The 22,756-nt window shown below is 39.5% G+C and overlaps 1 protein-coding gene across 6 annotated transcripts in view; it reads right to left on the bottom strand.

Annotated features, from left to right (window-relative positions):
• The window catches only part of ARHGAP32 (Rho GTPase activating protein 32), a 307,368-nt gene that overhangs the window by 181,041 nt on the left and 103,571 nt on the right, over positions 1–22,756 (bottom strand). For 2 of the 6 annotated variants that reach the window (XM_062197341.1, XM_062197346.1), the window contains exon 3: positions 3,234–3,494. The exons of 3 other annotated variants lie outside the window; for them this stretch is intronic. In XM_062197341.1, coding sequence (XP_062053325.1) covers positions 3,234–3,259 — 26 coding nt within the window. In that variant the 5' untranslated portion in view covers positions 3,260–3,494. Of the gene's footprint in view, positions 1–3,233; positions 3,495–22,756 lie in introns of those variants that run through there. One more of the 6 variants, XM_062197344.1, reaches the window with a different exon arrangement.

The following is a 22,756-nucleotide window of genomic DNA, read 5'->3' on the forward strand; positions in this document are numbered from 1 at the left end:
ATTTATAGTATTCATTAATTTTTATAAGTACTTTCATGAAAGTTAATAAACACAAACACTGCTAACATGATACTTAACGGTGAAATACTGAATGCTTTCCTGCTGAGATCATAAATACATCTTGTTCTATTCAATACTGAACCTCAGATCAACTCAGTTTGGGAAATGTAGGGTGGGAAGCAGGGCAAGGAGAAGAAAATATAGAAGTTATAAATATTGAAAAGGGAAAAATAAATTCTCATGTGAAGATGACATGGTGTGTAAATAGATGATTGATTATACAATTTGAGTAAGATCACTTAGCAAAACCACTGGTTGTATGGTTGATATGCAAAAAGCCAAGCATAATTATATATTTCAGTACATATAATTATATATTAAGGCAAAATAAATGTCAAATAATACATAATTTTTTTTTCATTTTTCATACAGTAAGACTACTACACAGAAGTGGCGAGCGCCACAGCTCAATAGGTTAATCCTCTGCCTGCGGTGCTGGCACACCGGGTTCTAGTCCCGGTCGGGGCGCTGGATTCTGTCCCGGTTGCCCCTCTTCCAGGCCAGCTCTCTGCTGTGGCCAGGGAGTGCAGTGGAGGATGGCCCAAGTCCTTGGGCCCTGCACCTCCATGGGAGACCAGGAGAAGCACCTGGCTCCTACCATCGGATCAGCGCGGTGCGCCGGCCACAGCGTGCCAGCCGCGGCGGCCATTAGAGAGTGAACCAACGGCAAAAGAAGACCTTTCTCTCTGTCTCTCTCTCTCTCACTGTCCACTCTGCCTGCCAAAAAAAAAAAAAAATGACTACTACACAGAAGTGAAAAAAATTACTGATGCAAGGAGCAGACCTTTAACCTAGTTATTAAAATGCCCATGTTCCACACTGGAGTACTTGAGTTGGATTACTAGCTCCAGTTTCCCACCAATGCAGCAGACTCTGGGAGGCAGCAGAGCAACTCAAGTAAATTGGGTTTGAGTCACCCACATGGGAGGCCTGGACTGAGTTCCCAGCTCCCAGCTCCCAGCTTCAGCTTCAGCCTCGGCCCATTTAAAAGGCATTTGGGATCTCCCTCTTATTCCCTGCTTCTCAAATAAGTTAAAATTTTTTTTAAAGTTTTAAAGAATTATTGCTGTAATCTGCAACATATAGATGAATCTCACAAATGAACAAGACATGCACTAGTATGTCGTGCATTAGTACCTGTCATATGTTTCTACTTATGTGAAGTTCAAGAACAGGCAAAGTTAATCTATGGTGACAAAAAAGAGAGTAACAGATTACCTCTGGGAGAGACTGAGGGGCAAGGGTCTTGTATGCAACAAATATTTTGTATCCTGACGGGCTGTGATTACTTGAGTGTATAAATAAATATACATTTTTCAAAGTGCGCACTATGAACTGTGGACTTTTTTTTCCTTTTTTTTTTTTTTTTTTTGGCCAGGCAGAGTTAGATGGTGAGAGAGACAGTGAGAGAACTATAGACAGTGAGAGAGAGACAGAGAGAAAGGTCTTCCTTCCGTTGGTTCACTCCCCTACTGGCCGCCACGGCCCGCGCTGCGCCGATCTGAAGCCAGGAGCCAGGTGCTTCTCCTGGTCTCCCATGGGGTGCAGGGCCCAAGCACTTGGGCCATCTTCCACTGCACTCCCGGGCCACAGCAGAGAGCTGGACTGGAACAGGAGTAATCGGGACAGAATCCGGCGCCCCAACCGGGACTAGAACCTGGGGTACCGGCGCTGCAGGAGGAGGATTAGCCAAGTGAGCCATAGCGCAGGCATGAACTGTGGACTTTCATTATATGAATATTGTACCTTAATAAGATTATAAAATAAATGTAATGGTAAAGGTTACACATTAGTTTAATGCACATAAAAATCACGTTTATGTATTTTTCTGCCATGCCACAATGAATCAACTCTATAAAAATTTAATGTCTAGGGGCCTGCGTTGTTGTGGCACAGTGGGTTAAAGCCCTGGCCTGAAGCGCCAGCATCCCATATGGGCACTGGTTCTAGTCCTGGCTGCTCCTCTTCTGATCTAGCTCTCTGTTATGGCCTGGGATAGCTGTAGAAGATGGCCCAGTCCTTGAGCCCCTGCACCCACATTGGAGACCCAGAAGAAGCTCCTGGCTCCTGGCTTTGGATCGGTGCAGCTCTGGCCGTTGTGACCATTTGAGGAGTGAACCAGCAGATGGAAGACCTTTCTCTCTCTCTCTGCCTCTCCTTCTCTCTGTGTGTAACTCTGTCTTTCAAATAAATCTTTAAAAAAATTAATGGCTATTTATTTGATTATTTTGTTTGATGTCTTTAAAATTATGGGCAACTTTGATCCTTAAAATATTTGACTATAATTTCATAGCTATCAGAAAGCTGCATTGTTGAGGAGTGCCAGTCAAAACACCTGAAAAAATCTAATGCTAAATTTTTACAAGAATTTTCTCTTTTTTTCTCCAAAGAAACCTTTTATTTGAGGAATATAAATCTCATAATTACAACTTTCAGAATATAGCGATTTTTCCTACCATACCTGCCCTCCCACCCACACTCCCACCCCAGTCCTCCTCTTTCTCCCATTCCCATTCTCCATTATGATTCATTTTCAATTTACTTTACACACAGAAGACCAACTCTATACTAAGTAGATTCCAACAATTTTACAAGAGTTTTCTCTAAAACATTTTCAGACTTCATTGGACATATTCAATCAAGAATAAAATGGAGCAAAACACACTCTTTAAGTTGAAAGATTATGAGAGCCAGCCTTTCTGTCTTACTGCTTCCTCCATTAAGAATTATTCGAATGTTTGATTATCACTCATTTTATCTGTATGAGATTCTTGCTCATAACTTAAGAAAAATCATGTGATATTGAAGCTCCAAAGAAAAGCCCAAGTGGATTCTCTATTTTAAAAACTATTTGTTTTTGTGTTTATTTATTTGAGAGGCATAATGGTAGAGAGACAGACAGTGAAATCCTCCATCCACTGGTTTACTCTCCAAATGGCCACCATGGCCAGGGCTGGTCCAGACGAAGCCAGGAGCCAGAACCTCTGCCCAGGTCTCCCACACGGAAGTCACCTACGAGAGTAGTTCAAAAAATTCATGGAGAAAAGGAATCAAATGTTTATGGCTGTGCAAAAAAAGTTCCGAAATACATTCATGCTTTCATAATATGCCTCATGCCTCTTTCATGCACTTTTTGAAGATCACACACATACAATATTGTCCAAGAAATGTACCTCAGAGACTGTTCAACCCCAGGCATATCTGTGTCTTGGTCCCTGGAATAAACTCCAAGCAGCCATAGAACAACGCCTTCCTCTTCTGAGTCTGAAACTCACTGTTTTTGTTTATTTCTGGTTCTTCGCCACGTCTGATTTGGGATCTTCAAGAGTTGTGGTCAGTAAGTTATTCCCCACTGGTGACACCAATGACAGGAAATCTGTTTTATGGTGTGACTATTTGGTGATATTGGTCAGATAGAAACAAGCGTCTATTCTCTGTCAGAGAAAACAGACAATTTGCTTTATTAGTCAAATTTTGTCTGTATAAAAATACATCTCAATTCCACTGGACAGGATAGTTTTCATAACATTCTAAGTGATGAATTTGGTGCTCTCTGTTCATCTTACCATGGCTGAAGTCGTAAGTAAACTACAAGGCTGCTGTGCATCTATGTGACTGTAACTGATGAAAGCCATTATCTGTCATTACAGAATATAATTTATTTTCCTACATTCAAATGATAGTAATTAAGACTGTAAATCCTCCTAAAATATAAGAGCTCTATTCAGCTTAGTTATATACATTAACAAGTACTGACGTAAGTCTAAAATTCGAGAATTTGCAGAAAATAAAGAAGCTGAATTTCCAACGCTAATGGGGACATTTGTGTTGATGATGAAAATTGAGTAGTGGTTCACTGAAATCAGATCAGACTGTGTTTGTCACTTCCAACTTAAAATATCTGGTATGCTATAAATTCTTAAGTACTACAACTCCATCATACAAAAATCAAAAAGGAACAAAAAGTATATTATGAAAAAATCTTCTAATTCCTGTCTCCAATCTGTCCAATCCTTACCACTAAATTTTCCAGCTCTCAAAGTAATCAATTTCCATTATTCCAGACATTTTTATTAATTTATACATATATTCATAAGTATATTTAAGTTACTTATATATATGAGAGGATATATCCACACAACAGTAAGCACTGAACAATGCTGCTCCTTAGCATGTTTATACATGGTTGTGTACTTTATTTTTAATACCAGGAAACTATAAAAAGTTTATGGAAAGTGGAGTTAAGAGATAAGTTTGTTTTGGTGCAAAAATCTTTGCTTTTTGTGTGTGTATGACATTCATATTGCTTTTTAAAAATTTACTTAGGGGAGCCCAGCGCTGTGGCGCAGCGGGTTAAAGCCCCAGCCTACACCACCACCAACCCCATATGGTGCCAGTTCGAGTCCCGGCTGCTTCTCTTCTGATACAGCTCTCTGCTATGGCCTGGTAAAAGAAGTCCTTTGGAGCCTGCACCCACGTGGGAGACCTGGAGGAAGCTCCTGGCTCCTGGCTTCAGATCAGCTCAGCTCTGACTTCTGCGACCTTTTGGGGAGTCAACCAGCAGAATGGAAGACCTCTCTTTCTTTCTGGCTCTACTTCTCTCTGTAACTCTGCCTTTCAAATAAATAAAATAATTCTTTAAAAAAAATTTTACCTAAGTATTTTCATTTTGTTGAAAGGCAATGAGATAGAGACAGAGATCTTGCATTCAAAGGTGTATTCCCTAAATATTCACAATAGCCAAAGTTGGGCTAGGACAAAACCAGGAGCCTGGAACTCAATCCAGGTCTCCCACATGGGTAGCAGGGACCCAAGTACTTAAGCTGTCATCTGTTGCCTCCCAGAGAATGACAGCAAGAAGTTAGACAAAAGAAGCTGGAATCAGAAATGGAGCTAGGACTCAAACCCAAATGTTCCAATATGAGATGCACACATACCAAGTGGCATCTTAACTACTGCACCAAAGATCTTGTCCCAATGCAAAAAATTTTGAGATCCTCTCATACCTGTATGTCCTGGAAAAATCTCCATAGCAATTTATACAGCCTTGCTGTTTTTACAACTGCATAATATCCACTATATAGATGTTCCATAATTTATTAAGCCAGTCCCCTACTGATAGATACATGATCTCCAATCTCTTGACATTATGGCCAATTGTACATTTCTACATACATACAAGTATATCTGAAAGATAAATTTTTAACAATAAAAAATTCTTTTCATGCCTATTAGCCTATTTTTCTATTGGACTGCTAAGTTTTATCTATATTTAGTAGTTTTTATATATGGAAAAGATTAATCCATCTGTAATACAATTTTCATGTATTTTCTCAGGTTATAATTTGTTCATTATGTTTCTTATAATGCAGAAGTTTTCTTTTTTATGTAGCCTAATTGCTCAATCCTTTTTTGACATTTTAAGTCATAAGTTCTGTTCCCCTTATCAAAAAAATTTTAATACTCATGTTTTCTGTCAAAATATTTGTGATTTCATTAATCTTCTATCACTTGTAATTTATCCTTGGTATGAGTTAGGATTTCACTGTTCTTTATTTCGCAGAGATGAGTATCTAGTTTTCCCACAAACTACATATTGAATAGTGCACACGTCCTCCACTAGTTTTTGAGAAGCTATCTTTACCATATACAAATCATCCTATGGCTATGGGTTATTTCTAGGCTACCATCTCCACTCATTACACATCTCCCCACCTCCAGCACCATAAGGCTCCAATTACTAAGGCCTCATATTGTACTATCTGGTGCACATGTCCTCTATCCATTACCCATGCTCTTTTCCCTATCCCTAAAAATTTTCTTGGCTGATTATTTAGCCAAGATCAATTTATTTCAAGATGGGGTTCTCTGGGGGCCAGCACTGTGGTGAAGTGGGTAAAGCCACTGCATGAAGCACCAGCACTCCATATGGGTGCCAGTTCAAGTTCCAGCTGCTCCACTTCCAATGCAGTTCCCTGCTAATGGGCCTGGAAAAGCAGCATAAGATGTCCCAAGTGCTTGGGCCCCTGCAGTCACATGGGAGACCTGGATGAAGTCCCTGGCTCCTGGCTATGGCCTGGCCCAACCCTGGTGCAGCCATTTTGGGAGTAAACCAGCAGATACAGGACCTTTCTCTCTCTTTTTCTCTGTGCCTCGGATTTCCCTCTCTGTAAATCTGACTTTCAAATAAACAAATAAATATTTGTTTAAAAATCAAGTTATCTAGTATTTGAAAAAGCATTTTCATCATCACATTAAATTTCCTAAATTAATTTAAAATAAACTGACAGCTGTATGGTGTTATATATGTAGGCATGAACATTGTTCCAAATGTCTTTCATGTCTTTCAGTAATGTTTTACATTTTTTCATATAAATCTTTGAGTTCCTTTCAAGTATATATATATATATATATATATATATATATATATATATATATATGATAGATGGTGGAGCTGGGCACTGTAGGCTAAGCCTCCAGTGGCACCAGCATCCCATATGGGTGCCAGTTCGTGTCCTGGCTGCTCCTCTTCTAATCCAGCTCTCTGCTTATGGCCTGGGAAAACAGTGGAAGATAAAGTGCTTGGACCCCAGCACCCATGTAGGAGACTCAAAGAAGCTCCTGGCTCCTGGCTTCGGACTGGCACAGCTCTGGCCCTTGCAGCCATGGGGAGTAAAGCCCAGATGAAAGACCTTTCTCTCTGTTTCTCCCTCTACTGTCTGTAACCATACATCTCAAATAACTAAATCTTTAGAAAAAAAGTATATGTAAGTTTAATTCTGGTACTTTGCCTTTTAACCACTCTTGAGAATGGCATTTATCTTCTGTTTATTGCTTGACACACTATGGCTGCCTGCTTTGCAGACAGAGAAACTGAAATGCACTGGCACACAGCAGTCCCTCCTCATGTGACAGACCATTTTTTCTTGGAAGAGCCTACTTTCCAGCCTGGAGAGGACACGGAGGCAGCAGTTCACATCCCTAAAGAAGCCCACCCTGGGAGACAGATGGGACGCTGCTACCCCTGCTTCTCTTCAGAATCCATGAAAAACATTCCAATGACAGACTGTGTATCTATGAAGAAACAGATCTCTCCTTCTCCAATCGTGGTACATATACACTGTGGGATACCGTTCAGCCTCTAAGAAGGATGAAATCTTGTCCTTTACAACAACAACGATGGAACAGATACTGTGCTAAAGCAAAATACACCACGCACAAAAAGACAAGTACAGCATGATCTCCTTTACATGCGAAATCTAAAAAAGGTCAGAGTAGAATACTGGTGACCAGAGCTGAGGAGAGTGGTTTGGAGGGAGAGATGAGGAAAGGTTCTCTGATGGATACTAGGCTACAGCATGGTAGTACAAGAAGTTCCGGTGTTCTATTACACAGTAGGGTAACCATAAGCAATGATATTGTACTGCATATTTTTCTTTTAAAAAACTTGAAGAAATAATATTAAATATTTTCATCATACAGAAATGATTAATGTTTGAGGAGATACACATGTTTACTCTGAATATTACACAGTATCTCAAAACATCACATAGTATTCCACAAGTTTATATAATTTTATGTCAGTTAAAATTTTAGTTATGTATATAATTACACACACGCATACACACATAATATAACTAAGGATAAAAGAAAGAACAAGTTACCTACATGAGGAAAGAAAAGGCAGATGGACATCTGAGCAAATACAAGAAATCAGAGTATAATACCCATAGAATTTAACCTGATGAAAATGCTCAAGAAAACATCAACCAAATAATTTAGAAAAGTCACATTAAGATGAGAAGTGATACAGAGGAGAGGAAACAACAGTAAGCACTGAACAATGACATATAATTAAATCTGCATGGATGACAAAGCACATGACACTATCTCAGCAAAAAAAAAAAAAAAAAAGAGTTGGGGTGGGATAGATTGTGGATATATGAAAAGGTCCTAAAAGTCTCATCAAGGGGGATGAGACTGAAATAAAAGTACCCCACACATCTTATGAGAAAGGGAAGTAGAACAGAAAACTCCTTGTTGGGAAAAAAAAATTACAATGAGGTAGATGAAACTGATTTCCAAACATTAACAGAGAAAATACACATTTGAATATAACAACATGAAAATGGAAGCTAATCATTAATGACAAGTAGAAATATAGCATAACTTCAGAAATTAAATATCTTATATGATTATAATCTTATCTTATAATCTTATATGATTATAATCTTGCTAAGCCAAGTCACTTGATGTATTTTAATTTTACGTATTGGCTACACTACATTTATAAAGAGACCTTTAAATTTTTCAGGGAATTTAATTTTTTTTACATTTTAAAGTGCAAATAACTGTTTGGGGGGTATAGTATTTTAATGACATATAAAGATTAAGGAAAAATGTTTTAAAATTTTTAACTCAAAATAAATTAATAACCAATAAGTTTTATACAGCTTTTTATACAGTTTCTGTGCTCCTAGGCCCTTCTGAACATCAAAAAACTCATAGAGACATAAGAAAGGCCCAATTTGGACTCCATCCCAAAGGGCTTAATTACAGAAATACCAAGAAAGTCTTGTAGCAGCATGTCTCCTGGTTAAGAAAGAATCAGTACACAGATTATAAAGGCAGTCTAATGGCTCCACTCCAGTGCTATACAAAATTCTCTTAGATTACAGATGTTCACATCAGAATCTGTTGATTAGAAATAAATTCATTATTTTTGCAACATTGATAAGAATGTGTTGAATAAAAGTTATATTTTTAAATGTTGAATGAATATTTTGGGAACTAAACTAAACCCAAGATTTCATCTTAAAGGTGAGAGAACAATAATGAAAAAAAAACTTTTCTTGGCAAAAAATATGCATCTTTTGGCCGGCGCCGTGGCTTAACAGGCTAATCCTCCTCCTTGCGGCGCTGGCACACCGGGTTCTTGTCCCGGTCGGGGCGCCGGATTCTATCCCAGTTGCCCCTCTTCCAGGCCAGCTCTCTGCTATGGCCCGGGAAGGCAGTGCAGGATGGCCCAAGTCCCTGGGCCCTGCACCCGCATGGGAGACCAGGAGAAGCACCTGGCTCCTGGCTTCGGATCAGCGAGATGCGCTGGCCGCAGCGGTCATTGGAGGGTGAACCAACGGCAAAAAGGAAGACCTTTCTCTCTGTCTCTCTCTCTCTCACTATCCACTCTGCCTGTCCAAAAAAAAAGCATCTTTTTTTCAAAATCAGAATATTACAGGTGTGATACTGGTAAAATCACCAATGTTTAATTGTTAAAACTACTCTATCCATGCAGGCTCAGATTGAGAATCTCTAACTCAAGAATTTCTGCAGAAAATAAAAGAGCAATCAGTTACAAAGGCATGGAATCATCAAATAGCTTTACCGACTCTCAGGGGTATCAGTCATTAAAGCATCTTAAGATATTTGTGCTAGAAATAGGACATCACAGATACAGTTCTTCACTATCTGGACTGTTGTAGCATCTTCATACTTGTGCCATTGATGCAAATAAGGCAGAAGACAGATGCAACAATCCAGTCAAGCGAATCAAAATATACTTCTATTATACATAGTATATATAACGTAGAACAATTATAGTTTTAGAATGCCATAAATCAATAGTGACATTCCCCCCAAAACACTAAAACATGTTTATTTATAGCAAATTATCCAGTCAAATGGAAGGGCAGAAGTTTTCTTTTACATTTAATTATTTTATAATATTCACTTATACAAGTGAAGATCTGACTGGGAGATCAAAACATCCATAGATCCTTATTTTAAAGGTACTCAAGTTCTAATACTGTAGTCCAGGCCAGCGCCGTGGCTCAATAAGCTAATCCTCCACCTTGCGGCGCCGGCACACCGGGTTCTAGTCCTGGTTGGGGCACCAGATTCTATCCCGGTTGCCCCTCTTCCAGGCCAGCTCTCTGCTGTGGCTCGGGAGTGCAGTGGAGGATGGCCAAGTCCTTGGGCCCTGCACCCGCATGGGAGACCAGGAGAAGCACCTGGCTCCTGGCTTCGGATCAGCGAGATGCGCCGGCCGCAGCGGCCATTGGAGGGTGAACCAACGGCAAAGGAAGACCTTTCTCCCTGTCTCTCTCTCTCACTGTCCACTCTGCCTGTCAAAAATAAAAAAAAATTCTGTAGTCCAGTTATGTATTTTACATCACTTTCAATGTCAGTTACACCTGGATTCAAATTTTTGCTCCATCATGTACAAAATTTTGCTATAGCATGACCATGTGTGCCAAGTAGTTCTCTCAGCCATTAATTCATCATCTAGAAAATGGAAAAAAATAATACCTACTTTATAGGATTAATATAAAGTAAACCGATATATAACAAATAACAACTCAGAGCAATTTTGTGTGTGTTGGAATTCAAAAACTTGTTTTTCTTTTTCTACCTTATATTTCTCCTTGTTAATTACAAGATTCTGTTAATAATCACTAAGGACCCTTCGAAACACTCTGAAGGTCTCTAAATATTGTAGTGTAACAGCAATTTTACCATGGTGATAAGGTAGATAACCACCCAGATTATTAACTTCATACTACAAATGAGAAATCTTCATATGAGAGATTTGTGAGTCAAGGGTGCACAAGTTTGAACTACTTCCCTGAAACAGATTGTGCAACATCCTATAGTGCTGGAATCTAAGAAGGAGTATCCTTTCTGCCAACCAAATCCAAAAACGAAGGATACTCCAATTGCTACTAGACAGATACTAGCTCCCATCTGCGCGCACTTCTCACTAAATCAGGTGGTTGTTGGAACCACCAGAAACTGCATTCTAGATAAAATAGGACCTCACTCAGCCATAGTGCCAAGTGAGATGATGCTATTCTTTTAAGAGTAAATGTAAAATCTAACATAGAAACTATTCAGAGAAAAAGAACACTGTATAATCTTTTGTCTTCATTTTATTAAGTCTGTTGTGCACTTGCGGAAACGTAACCATAACAACATTTTTGGTTTCATACATAATAGCGTGGATTTTTTAAAACACTAGATAGGATGAAGATTTATTTGTACATTTTTAAAAAATTATTATTTTCACAAGATGAAATCTCATGTAACACTGAATCTACTGTTTGGTTCTCCCAAGGTCACAGCCGCAACTCCTCCTATCCAACCCTTCACCTTCCACACCCACACACACATTTTTTCTGCTAGGCATTTCACAGGAATGAGCCGGGATGTTGTGAAAGCACTCTGCTGCCATGTTTCCTCATGCCGCACTGCTGAATAGGTGAGAAACACTACATGATAGTGGCCCTTATCCACATCTCTTTGTTGCATTTGTAAACAGGTAAGATCAAATCTCAAAATCTTATTTGGTTTGGGAGGGCCATAGTGATATTCAGATAGGAAATGTAATTGTAAACAGAGAAAGAACAAACGAACGTCCCATAGCCTCATGATCTCCTAAAACAATGTATACACCAAGACAGTTTTCAGAATAAAAACTGCTGTCACACTCCTCAGAAAAGAACATTTGTTTTAACTGTCCAAAGAGGGTCCCAGAGACATCTATCACCTAACAAATAGATCTAAGTTTTTTAGATACCAAACCTATTACAACAGCAACAACAAAGTAAATTGTTTCTTCCATGGACAAAAACCCCCAAATAACTTACACAAGTTTAATACCAAAACAAACCAATTCAATACAAACTAAACAAATATTGTATTCCCACTCACTGTTCCTGTGACACTGACCATGCTGAAAACTAAGGGTACATGTAACATTAGCATACCCTGGGAGAAATGAAATTTATTCAAACCAGCAAGGCTAAATAAAAAATGAGAGAACAAGAAAAAAAGCAATCATATCCAAATAAAGTATTTCACTTTCATACTTGAACATTAAATTATTCTTTTAAATTTTTAGATATACTTCTCATTTAGTTTAAACCCCAGTTAACAAATTCAGTATAAGTTATCAAGTGTTCCTAATATAGAATCCTTCCTGTCACTGAACCTATAAAAATGAAAAATAAAATCTAGGCATAAAGAATATGTATATATTCTTTTTGAACATTCAGCATGAAGACAATATCTGATAAAAATGGTATGCTCAAGCAGCATACCCAAGCAGTCAAAGGTGAAATTATCAGATGTTTAATTGCACATGTGGGTGGCAATGATAAAATATAGTACAAACTTTAAATTTCACAGATATTTTTAATGCCTCCGAAAATGTTAAATTGTTAACACTGCATGAAAAAGAAAAGTCAAAATAAAGTTTCCTGAAATTCCTAAGCGTACAGCAGAATTAGTAAACCACTGATCCTCTCTCCACAAGTTGGGTGAGTTACCTTCCTGCACCAGTCACTCAGCCACTCGGGAGGTATCCTCTATAAGCTTCAGTTATGAAGCTACTGTTACAGATGCAATAACCAAGAAAGATTGGAGGCGGGTGGGGTGAGGTGTTAAAGTCAGAGACAAGAGTAAAGATCATAGCCACAAAATATCCAATTTGTTCTTAATTAAAATTTTTCAAACAGTGCATAAGGCAACAAAAACAGGCAGACAGACAAATACACCACATACCCTAGAACCCATTCCAAGAAAAAGAGGAAGAGAAATCTATCACATCCAAATTCAGATCAAATCTATCAGATAGAAATCAGATACAGGAAGGGTAGCAGTTCATTCTGAGTCGCCACTTGAAATTCCTGAAATGCTACTGCAGAACCTGCCTAACACCTTCTCTTCCTGGTGTTCTAACAAGTCAGTTAAAACACATTTTACAAGCTCAGGGCAAGTTGTGGAATGAAGAGTGCCACATCCAACTCGAAACCTGTCTGCTTCAGCTGAAACCTCCCCACCCCCGACCAACCCCTCAGAAAGACACAAAGGAAAAGAGCTGGAAACACAGAAGGCGGGGAGGGGGGCAGCAGGGAACATGGAGGGACAAAGGCTGAGATTCAGGGAACCTCAAATTCCATAATTACCTGAAATTCTCTTCCTTTTCTCCCTCCTCACTGTCGGTCACCTGGGTCCTGACTGCTGAATCCAAACAAAATACACTGTCATCCCCCGAAATGCTACTCTCACTTTCAGTGTCCATCTTGTATCTTAAAAAGTGTAATCCTCAAGGCATGGGAGAAACAGCACCAGTGTCCAGGCTGCTCAGCGACGTACGCACACTCAGGTGTGTGGCAGGTACTCTGCTGGCAAGAGATGGTACTGGTTTAATGACAGCTGGGGCACAGACAGGAAACTACAGGCAGCACATTCACTGCGTCTGACTGCCTCACCTGTGATACCTTGGGCCCTCCCACTGCCCTAGGCTCCCTGACCTACATAATCAAAAGCAGAATCCACATGAAGGTGATTTGGCACTAATTATTTCTTTTAAAAAATTATTTATTTATTTTGAAAGCGTTACAGAGAGGGATAAAGAGAGAGGGAGAGAGAGTCTTCCATCTACTGGTTTGCCTCCCAGATGGCTGCAAAGGCCAGCACTGAGCCAGGCCAAAGCCAGATCTCCCACATGGGTGGCAGAGGCCCTACCACTTGAGCATCTTCCATTGCTGTTCCCAGGCCATTAGCAGGGAGCTGGATTAGAAGTGGAGCAGCTGGGACACGAACCAGTGCCTATCTGGAATGCCAGCGTCTCAGGAGGCAGCTTTACCTACTATATCACACCACCAGCCCCTAATTACTTTTTTGAATACTATTTTTCCTTTTTCAAAATTTCCAGTTAAATTCATAATAGGTATTTTCCAAAAAGTAGACTTTTGTCTATTTGTAGCTTTTTGTGATCTCAAACTTGGGAAAAGTAAAGAGAAAACCAGAAACATAACACTACTGATAAAGGTTTCCAGGGCTAAGCACAATGACAGGCATGTTACAGGTAGCATAAGAGGATCACATTTAACAGAAAAAACAGGAATGGCCTAGGGACGTGCCCAGCTCCATGGCCTGGAATGCTGACACCTTCTCTTCTGCTGCTCAGTACTGCAGCCACGCAAACCTTGGCTCAGGGATCCGTAGCAAAATGCAAAAGCCAGGTTTGCCTATGACCAGAACTGTGGTGCGGCAGGTTAAGCCACAGCTTGCCGAACTACTCCATTTCAGTCTAATTTCCTGCTAATGTGCCTGAGAAAGCAGTGGAAGATGGCCCCCAGTACTTGGGTCCCTGTCACCCATATGGAAGACAGGCTGGAGTTCCTGGCTCCTGGCTTCAGCCTGGCCCACACTGGCTGTTACAGTCATTTGAGGGATGAACAAATAGATACAAGATTTCTCTCTTTCTCTCTCTCTCTCTCTCTCTCTCTCTCTCTCTCTCTCTCTCTCTCCCCCTCAATTTTTATTATTCTGCATTTAAATAATAAACATTTTTAAAAGAAAAATTAAAATGTCACAAGATGGAAAATGCTGACAGTTATAAAATTCAACTGTACACATCCATGGTGTCAATAAAATATCTTCTGGGAAATGAATGAAAAGTATAGCATCTGGGGCTGGTACTGTGATATAGCAGGTAAAGCTGCTGCCTGTAGTGCCAGCATCCCATATGGGCACTGGTTTAAGTCCCAGCTGCTCCACTTCTGATACAGCTCTCTGCTATGGCCTGGGAAAGCAATGGAAGATGCCCCAAGTCCTTGAGCCCCTGCACCCCTGGGAGACCTGGAAGAAGCTCCTGGCTCCAGGTTTCAGATCGGGGCAGCTCCGGCCATTGAGGCCATCTGGGGAGTGAACCAGGATATGGAAGACCTCTCTCTCTCTCTCTCTCTCTCTCTCTCTAATTCTGCCTTTCAAATACATAAATAAACCTTAAAAAATTATAGCATCTATGACCCTGTCAACAACATAACTAGTACTTAAAAAATAGCCATGCTGGCAGCCATCAGAGATACATCATGTGTTCATGTTTACTGGCCCTTTACAGAGCAGTAACAAACTACTGCTACTAGACTAATACAAAAAAAAATTTTTAAAGAAATCTTCTGGTCCACCCTTGAATTTTCACACTTGAAAATAAGGAAAATTAATTTTTAGCTGATATTGCTTATATAGCATCTTTTTCCTTTTCTCTTGTTTTCTTTGGAAAGTCAGAGAGAACAAGAGAAATCCCCATGCACCACCTTACTTCCCAAATGCCCAGGGGCCAGGAACTCAGTCCAGATTTCCTGCACCGGCACTCGAGATGCACCTGTAAGTGCCTCAAGCACATCTTAACTGCTAAGTCAAATGCCCTCCCCAATACGTTGAAGTTCTAATAGCTAATCTACCTCAAAAATCCCTTACCATCGTTCAAAGATCATGAAGAGAAGTTCCTTCCTCACTATTAAAATACAAGCTAACGTAAGAAAATCCTAAGAGAAAATGAGAAAGTCCTCTTTAAGCGTAATGTTAAGAAGTCCTGCAACCAGGAAAGACTGATATATCTTATTACTTAAAAAAAAACTTTTTAAATCTTCCATTAACAAAAAAATTAACGAATAAAGGCTAAATACAACCAAATTGAGGAAAAGCTATTGGAGCATATCATGTAGGGCTAATTGTTTAACATATAAAGGTTTCCATCAAATCTTCAAGACTCACCAACCCAAAAGACAGGCAGACAAAGAGCGTAAAAAGAATAATCAGAAAAATACAAAAGAACTGTAAGACACAGAACAGTACTTAACTTCACCCAAAATAGAAATGTAAAAGAGAGAGAGAGAGATGAATTTAATCTATTAAACAGAAAAAAATTTAAGAAGGCTTTAATAAACTGTTTGAAAGAACATATGGGAAAATAAATATTTTATATTTATAAGATATTACAGTATTGGTGGGAGTTTAAACTGGTACAGCCTCACACAGGGCATCTGGCACAACATACCAGGATCCAAAATGTACACCTTTTTGGCTGAGCAATTTCTTTTCCAGGAAAAATTCTTACTGTCACAGGTAGAAATAAGTAGGAACATTCATTGCTGCTTTAAAATAGAATAAGATATCAAAAACAGCCTAACTTGTTCACTAGAAAAAACTAGATGATGAAGTCATGGGGCATCTGTGGAATGGAATGCTACACAGGAGAGTGAAGGGAGAAAACAAGGCAGCCCTATTGGTCACCATATGGTAACAACCATGGAGCATATGATTAAAGCAAAAAAGGGACAAAGGTGTAGAGCGGCGTATGACTCTATGTGCGCCAAATTCCTCTTTGAAGAGCGTGCAGCTGTCTGTAAAGGAGGAAAGTAGATGGAGAAGAGGAGTAAAAAGGAAGACAGTTTCTCACTATATCATTTACAGAAACTCCTTGCCAAACAATTCATTAAGTTTAAATATAACATTTCATGTCCCTCAGTGAATAGTCCGATTTGTAAATACTATTTTACAGGAATATACGTCCTCTTCTAAACCATACTAACATTAACCCTATTCATTCTCCTATCATCACTGATCTGGTCTTTCAGTTACCATCACTGATTTTCTGAACTTCAAGCCCTTTCATGGATTTAAAAAAAAAAAAAAAAAAAGTGAACCATGCAGTCTTTTTACACAGAACACAGATGAACAGTCTGGCTTATCTAAGACCATTCCGGAACTCGCCTTTTCTGGTCCAGCTCCACTCAGAGCTTCACCTCCGCAGAAAGGTCTGCTACATCCTTCATCAGATGCTCCAAACAGACCTTCTGAGACTTGTTCTCGTGGCTTTGCCTCCGCTACCTGGTTTTCAAAAAGCATTCTAAACGTCAAAATCAACCTGTGTTTCTGTTTCCTGTTCCCTTCTTCAGCAGCCAATGAAAATGCAGCAGAAACAGAAGGTGATGAATTGGAGAAGGGGGCAGGGAGGGGTGTGGAACAAAGCAGAGCCCCTCCTCAGGGACCAGTATGCTGGTCTGCAGAGGGACTGGGTATTCCTAAGCACCAGAGCATGCCACTAACTCCTTTTTCCTGATCAGGCAGGCTTCCCTTTCCCAGTCACTTCCTGACAAGTGAACTCTAGCCTTTGAACTAAACCATATGTTTAACTAGCTATTGCTTGGAACTCAGTGATTCTTGTCTTCCAGCATACAACAGGTTAGGAAACTGAGGGAAAGAGAAATATCTAATCCCACAGCAGCAAGGGGAAAAACATTCCTAGAAACAGTTGAAGAATTCCAAGGTTAGGGCCTGCATTTGGTTAAGCCCCTACCTGCAATGCTGGCATCCCATACGGGCACCTATTTTAAATCCCGGCTGATCCTTCCAATCCAACTGCCTGCTAACGTGCCTGGGAAAGCAGTGGAGAAGAGCCAAGTGTGTGGGCCCCTGCACCTACATGAGAGACCCAGATGAAGCTCGTGGCCCAGTCCCAGCTGCTGCAGCCATATGGGGAGTCAGCCGGCAGATGGCAGATGGAAGATTCTCTCTCTGTCTCTCTCCCTTCTCTCTGTAATTCTGCCTTCCAAATAAAATAATAAATCTTTAATAAAAAAAATTCCAAGTTAGAGTACTTTTTTTTATTTTTTACCAGAAATCATGTTTAAAAGTAGCCTGTTTTTCTAGGAGTAAAGGTAAAGTAGTAATACTAAGTGCATACAGAGAACTTATGTTATGTGCCAGGCACAGTGTTAATGGCCTTACATAATTAATTACAAAATTCACAAACCACCTTTTAAGACTCATGTTGATACATTACAGGTTAAAAAAAAACCTAAGGCTCAGCATAATAATTTGGAGCTCATATATCTGCATTAAAATCAGCCCAAGTCCTAACCACCATATAGAATGTCCTTTCTGTAGGAAGAATATGTGGTTTTCATGTGCTCCACATTCAGCTCATTAGCCTGACTCTGGTCTCCCAGTTTTGTTTCTGTTTTTGTTTTGGTGGGGAAGAAGCAGTGATACTACTGACTTAGATTCTGCTCCATATCCTGTCCCCACACAAGGCTGAACACTGTATGCATAAATTCAGGTTTACTACCAGAGAGGGACACAGACAGATCACACAGCAAAACAACAGCAGAGCAGAAGTAGAACCAAGGTCTCAACACTCTCATTTTCTCCCATCACAATATTAGAGCAGTCTTATTAAACTGACCAACAGGAACAGGCCTTTTTAGCCTAGCAGCTAAGCTGCTCATATGTCACAGGAGAGTGACTGAATTCAACTCCCAGCTCCTGACTCCAGCTTCCTGCTAACACAGACACTGGGAGGCAGCAACTGGATTCCTGCCACTCACCTGTGAGACCTGGATTGGTTCTGGGCACAGCCTAACCCCTCTACGGCCATCATGGGCATGTAGAGAGTGATCCAGGATGGGAACTCTCTCAGTGTCTCTCTCTTTTTGCCTCTCAAATAAATGAAAAAAAAAATTTAAAAGAACTGTTCGACACAGTGCATAGTTAACAGGACAATAAACATCTCCTCAATTATGTACCAATCTTTTTAAACAGAATAGAGAAGTTCTACTTGACTGGCAAATGGAATACTTCACATTAGAGTAGATTTTGCTTCACTAAACACAAAGATTCAAAGAAAGATTTAATTTTGAATTGTTCAAAAAAACTAAATGAAATTTCAAATTTCATTCTCACTGCAAAGATATATGCATATTCAATAAAAACCAAAAAATGGTTTTTCATAGAAAATGAAGTATTCTGCAGTCAAACAGACTGCCTCAAATGCAACTGTGCCGTTTACAAAATGTTAGTCTTAGATAAGCAATCTGAATTGCGTCTCAGCTTGGTAATCTATACAATAAAAAAATACACATAATGAAACTGCCTTATTGCACAGCATAAAGTCCTCCATGAACAACAGCCATCATCATCATCATCATCATCATCATCATCATCATTGAAACCATAAAGTGTTTTCATCACTGATTACATAAAATCTGTGGACCTTTGGCTCTTTTCCATCTTATCATCCTGTAATTTTTATCATTATTTAAAAGAGAGTAGTGTATTTAAAAAAGAGTATTTAAAAAAGAGTAGTGGGGCCAGCACAGTGACATAGCAGGTAAAGCCGCCACCTGCAGCACCGACATCCCATATGGGCACTGGTTTGAGTGCTGGCTGCTCCACTTCTGATCCAGCTCTCTGCTATGGCCTGGGAAAGCAGTAGAGGATGGCCCAAGTCCTTGGGTTCCTGCACACATGTGGGAGACCCAAAAGAAGCTCCTGGCTCCTGGCTTCAGATGGGCGCAGCTCCGGACCTTGCAGCCATCTGGGGAATGAACCAGCAGATGGAAGACCTCTCTCTCTCTCTCTGCCTCTTTGTAACTCTGAATTTCAAATCAATAAATAAATCTTTAAAAAGAGAGAGAGAGAGTAGTAGTAGTAGTAATCTAATAAATAACAGGAAACAAGTCCCAGCTTAGCTAATACATTGTTTTCTAATTATCTGAATTCCTTTCCTGAATTGTGAAGGATGGTAAGTCAGCAATTTCAACAGGGGAGGGTGTTGTGGCACAGCAGGTTGCCTTACCCTTTGGGACACACCCCAAGTCAAGAGCAGCACTTCCCATCCAGTTCCTCACTAATGTGACTAGGAGACAGGCAGGGCTGATGGCTCAAGTGCTTGGACCTGTCACCCTTGTAGGAGGAGTTCCTGGGCCTTGGCTTCACCCTGGCCTAATCCCAGAAGTTGCTGGCATTTAGGGAGTGAATTAGCAAACAGAAAATCTGTGCCTCTTCCTCTCTGCCTTTCAAACAGAATAAATAAATCTTAAAAAAAATTACAAGAGAAAGTGTATACTCTTCCCTCATTGCATTAATATAAGGGTTACAAAGAACATACAAAATCAGATCATGAAACATGAAATATGACATTTCCAATCTTCTTAAAGAAGTAAATATAAAATGAAAATTTTGCAACTATAGGAACAAGCTCCCTCATAATTCAGCTGAAATGACCTATTGTTTTTCAGTCCTATGTCTTTCAGTATAATAAGCAAAGATTAAAAGTGATACTTTCTGGAATATTCAATTTTGAAAAGTGTGTAATATTAATTATAAACATAGAAAACTGATTTCAACAAACACATAATTTCAGGTTACACTTTCACTGGATCACTGACCAACTACCTTCCACCATCAAATATTCGAGAATCATCATCTCACATAAACATAAAAGAAAAATACTCTTAACAGTCCACCTAACCAGATTCCCTGGACACAACTTTTCACCACTAATCTCAGTATGCAAAAACACTACAGAGTATGAGTTCATTATCATAAAAAATAGAATTCTTAGTATACACATACGTAGAAAAGTTTGAAAAATTAAATAAAATACTGAATACTTTTACTTCCTATTTTATATATACTATTTTAATTGTTTAACATAAAATGTGTTAGTTGTTTAATTTCAACAGGAGCTAAAAGGACCACTCCATACTTTCTTCTCTTGAATAGCTGCCACTGAATAATACATATTGACTAAATGACTAAAAAAATTCAAGAGAATGGAATATAAATTCCAAGACAAAGGCAATGTGAATATAAAGGAGGCAATATTTTATACAGATCAAGGCAAATCACAATAGAGAAGGAGAACACCAAAAAACAGCAAAGTTTACAAACAAGTACCTGGTCTAACTAGCTAAGAAAACGCAGAGATTCTTTCGATGACGGGATCCCAGAATCATGAAACCAATTTATGTATCAGGACTTCATAAGAATTCTTATGTTTCCTGTCCTAACCGGTAAAGAACCAAAATCAAGGGTGTTTACACAACAACGGATAAATTCAACACCCTTAGGATTACTGAGGTGCACAAATCACAGCTATTTACCAACAAATGTTAAAAGTTCCCACGATCCAATCCAGAAATACTTTGTTCTAGTACTCCAAAGTTCAAGGTGCTCATGTGCACAGGGAAACATAGTCTACTAGATGAAATTAATCAGAAGCTACAAAGAATAACTCATACATCCACCAAGTTATGGACACAGAGAACAACCAAGTTGTATTAACTTTAGAATTCCACTGGCAGATTCAATAAGTAACAAAAACACTTGCTATATCAGATAACAGCAGAATTTAGAGGTCTCAGGAAATCCTTCTCACTGGCTAAACAACAATCTCATAAGTCTGACAGACCACTCATTTTTGCCTACAATCTACAGATGGACTAAGTCAAATGATATAATTAATAAAGTCTGAAACAAGTTATAATTTTTCTAGCAATGGGTTAAAGAACACTAAATGTAGCAGCAAAATAAAAACAAAAAATAAAAACACTGACAAAACTTAACATAATCATTCATGCCTTTAAATGACCACAGAATAAACAATATTTCTATGTAAAAGGTAATCTACACAACTAAAGGAAGGAACAGGAGCATAATTAGTGCAAAAATACAGTTTTGAAAGTTAGAGACCAGGGCCAGTGCTGTGGCACAGTAGGTTAATTCTCCACCTGCGGTGCCAGCACCATTCTATATGGGCACCAGCTCTGGTCCAGGCTGCTCCTCTTCCGATCCAGCTCTTTGCTATGGCCTGGGAAAGCAGTGGAAGATGGCCCAAGTGCTTGGGCACCTGCACCCACATGAGAAACCCAGAAGAAGCTCCTGGCTCCTGGCTTCAGATTTGCCCATCTCCGACTGTTGTGGCCATTTGGGGAGTGAACCAGCAGATGGAAGACCTCTCTCTCTGTCTCTCTCTCACACTCTGTGTAACTCTACCTCTTAAATAAATAAACAAATAATCTTTAAAAAAAAGAAAATTAGAGACCAATTTTATCACAACTGAGTTGGTAAATGATCTTGAGAAGATAATGAAAGTTGAATATTCTTTCCTATAATTTTTTAATTAAACGACATAGTATTTTTTGTGAAAAATTTTTTATTAAAGATGCTATAGTCAGCGATATACAGGGAAGAATACACCATTATTTTCAAAGTTAGGGCCCTAGAATTGCCAGTTGTGGTCATGGAATAAACTGAATTGCAGTCCTTCTAGTTTCCACCTCTTCCTAATGTTAATAAAGTCACACACACACACACACACAAAAAAAACCCTCAGGGGCCAGTGTTGTGGCATGACAGGTAAAGCTGCCACCTGCAATGCCTGCATCCCATATGGGCTCCAGTTCCTGTCCCAGCTGCTCCAATTCCAATCCAGCTCCCTGCTAATGATTTGGGAAAAGCAGCCAAAAATGACCCAAGGGCTTGGGGCCCTGCTACCCATGTGGGGAGACCCAGGTTTGGCCTGGCCCAGCATGGCCACTGTGACCATCTGGGAGTGAATTAACGGATGATGGTATATCTCTCTTTCTCCTTCTCTGTAACTCTTTCAAATAAATAAAAATAAAATCTTTTAAAAAGAAAAGAAATCCTCAATGTAAATTTAGTGAATAATATCAGGGATGAAAGCAGACTTCACCTGAGTGAAAGGTCAAAGGGAAGGACCAAGATGTAACCACTAGGGGAAAAGATTAGGGCTGTGCCAAATGTACCAAACCCATGGGCTTGAAAAGATTAGGGTGTTGCATCAACTTGGGAATTTCTCCCACCAAAGAAGTTGAAGAAATACCAACATATCACATAATTTGAATCTACTATTTTACCTACTGGCATTCTTAACTAATTTAACTTTATAATAAATATTCAGCTTGCTAATGCCTTCCCCTGCTTGTTCCTCTGCCATCCCCAGAGAGAGGGTGGGGCAAGGGTAAAGGCAGAGGGTGGCAGGTGTCAACAATCACTTTAAATTAAAGTGCTATAGAACATTCAGCTACTATACAAGGATAAT

Source organism: Lepus europaeus, chromosome 7 (assembly GCF_033115175.1).
Source record: "Lepus europaeus isolate LE1 chromosome 7, mLepTim1.pri, whole genome shotgun sequence".
In the NCBI taxonomy this organism is placed as follows: Eukaryota; Metazoa; Chordata; class Mammalia; order Lagomorpha; family Leporidae; genus Lepus; species Lepus europaeus.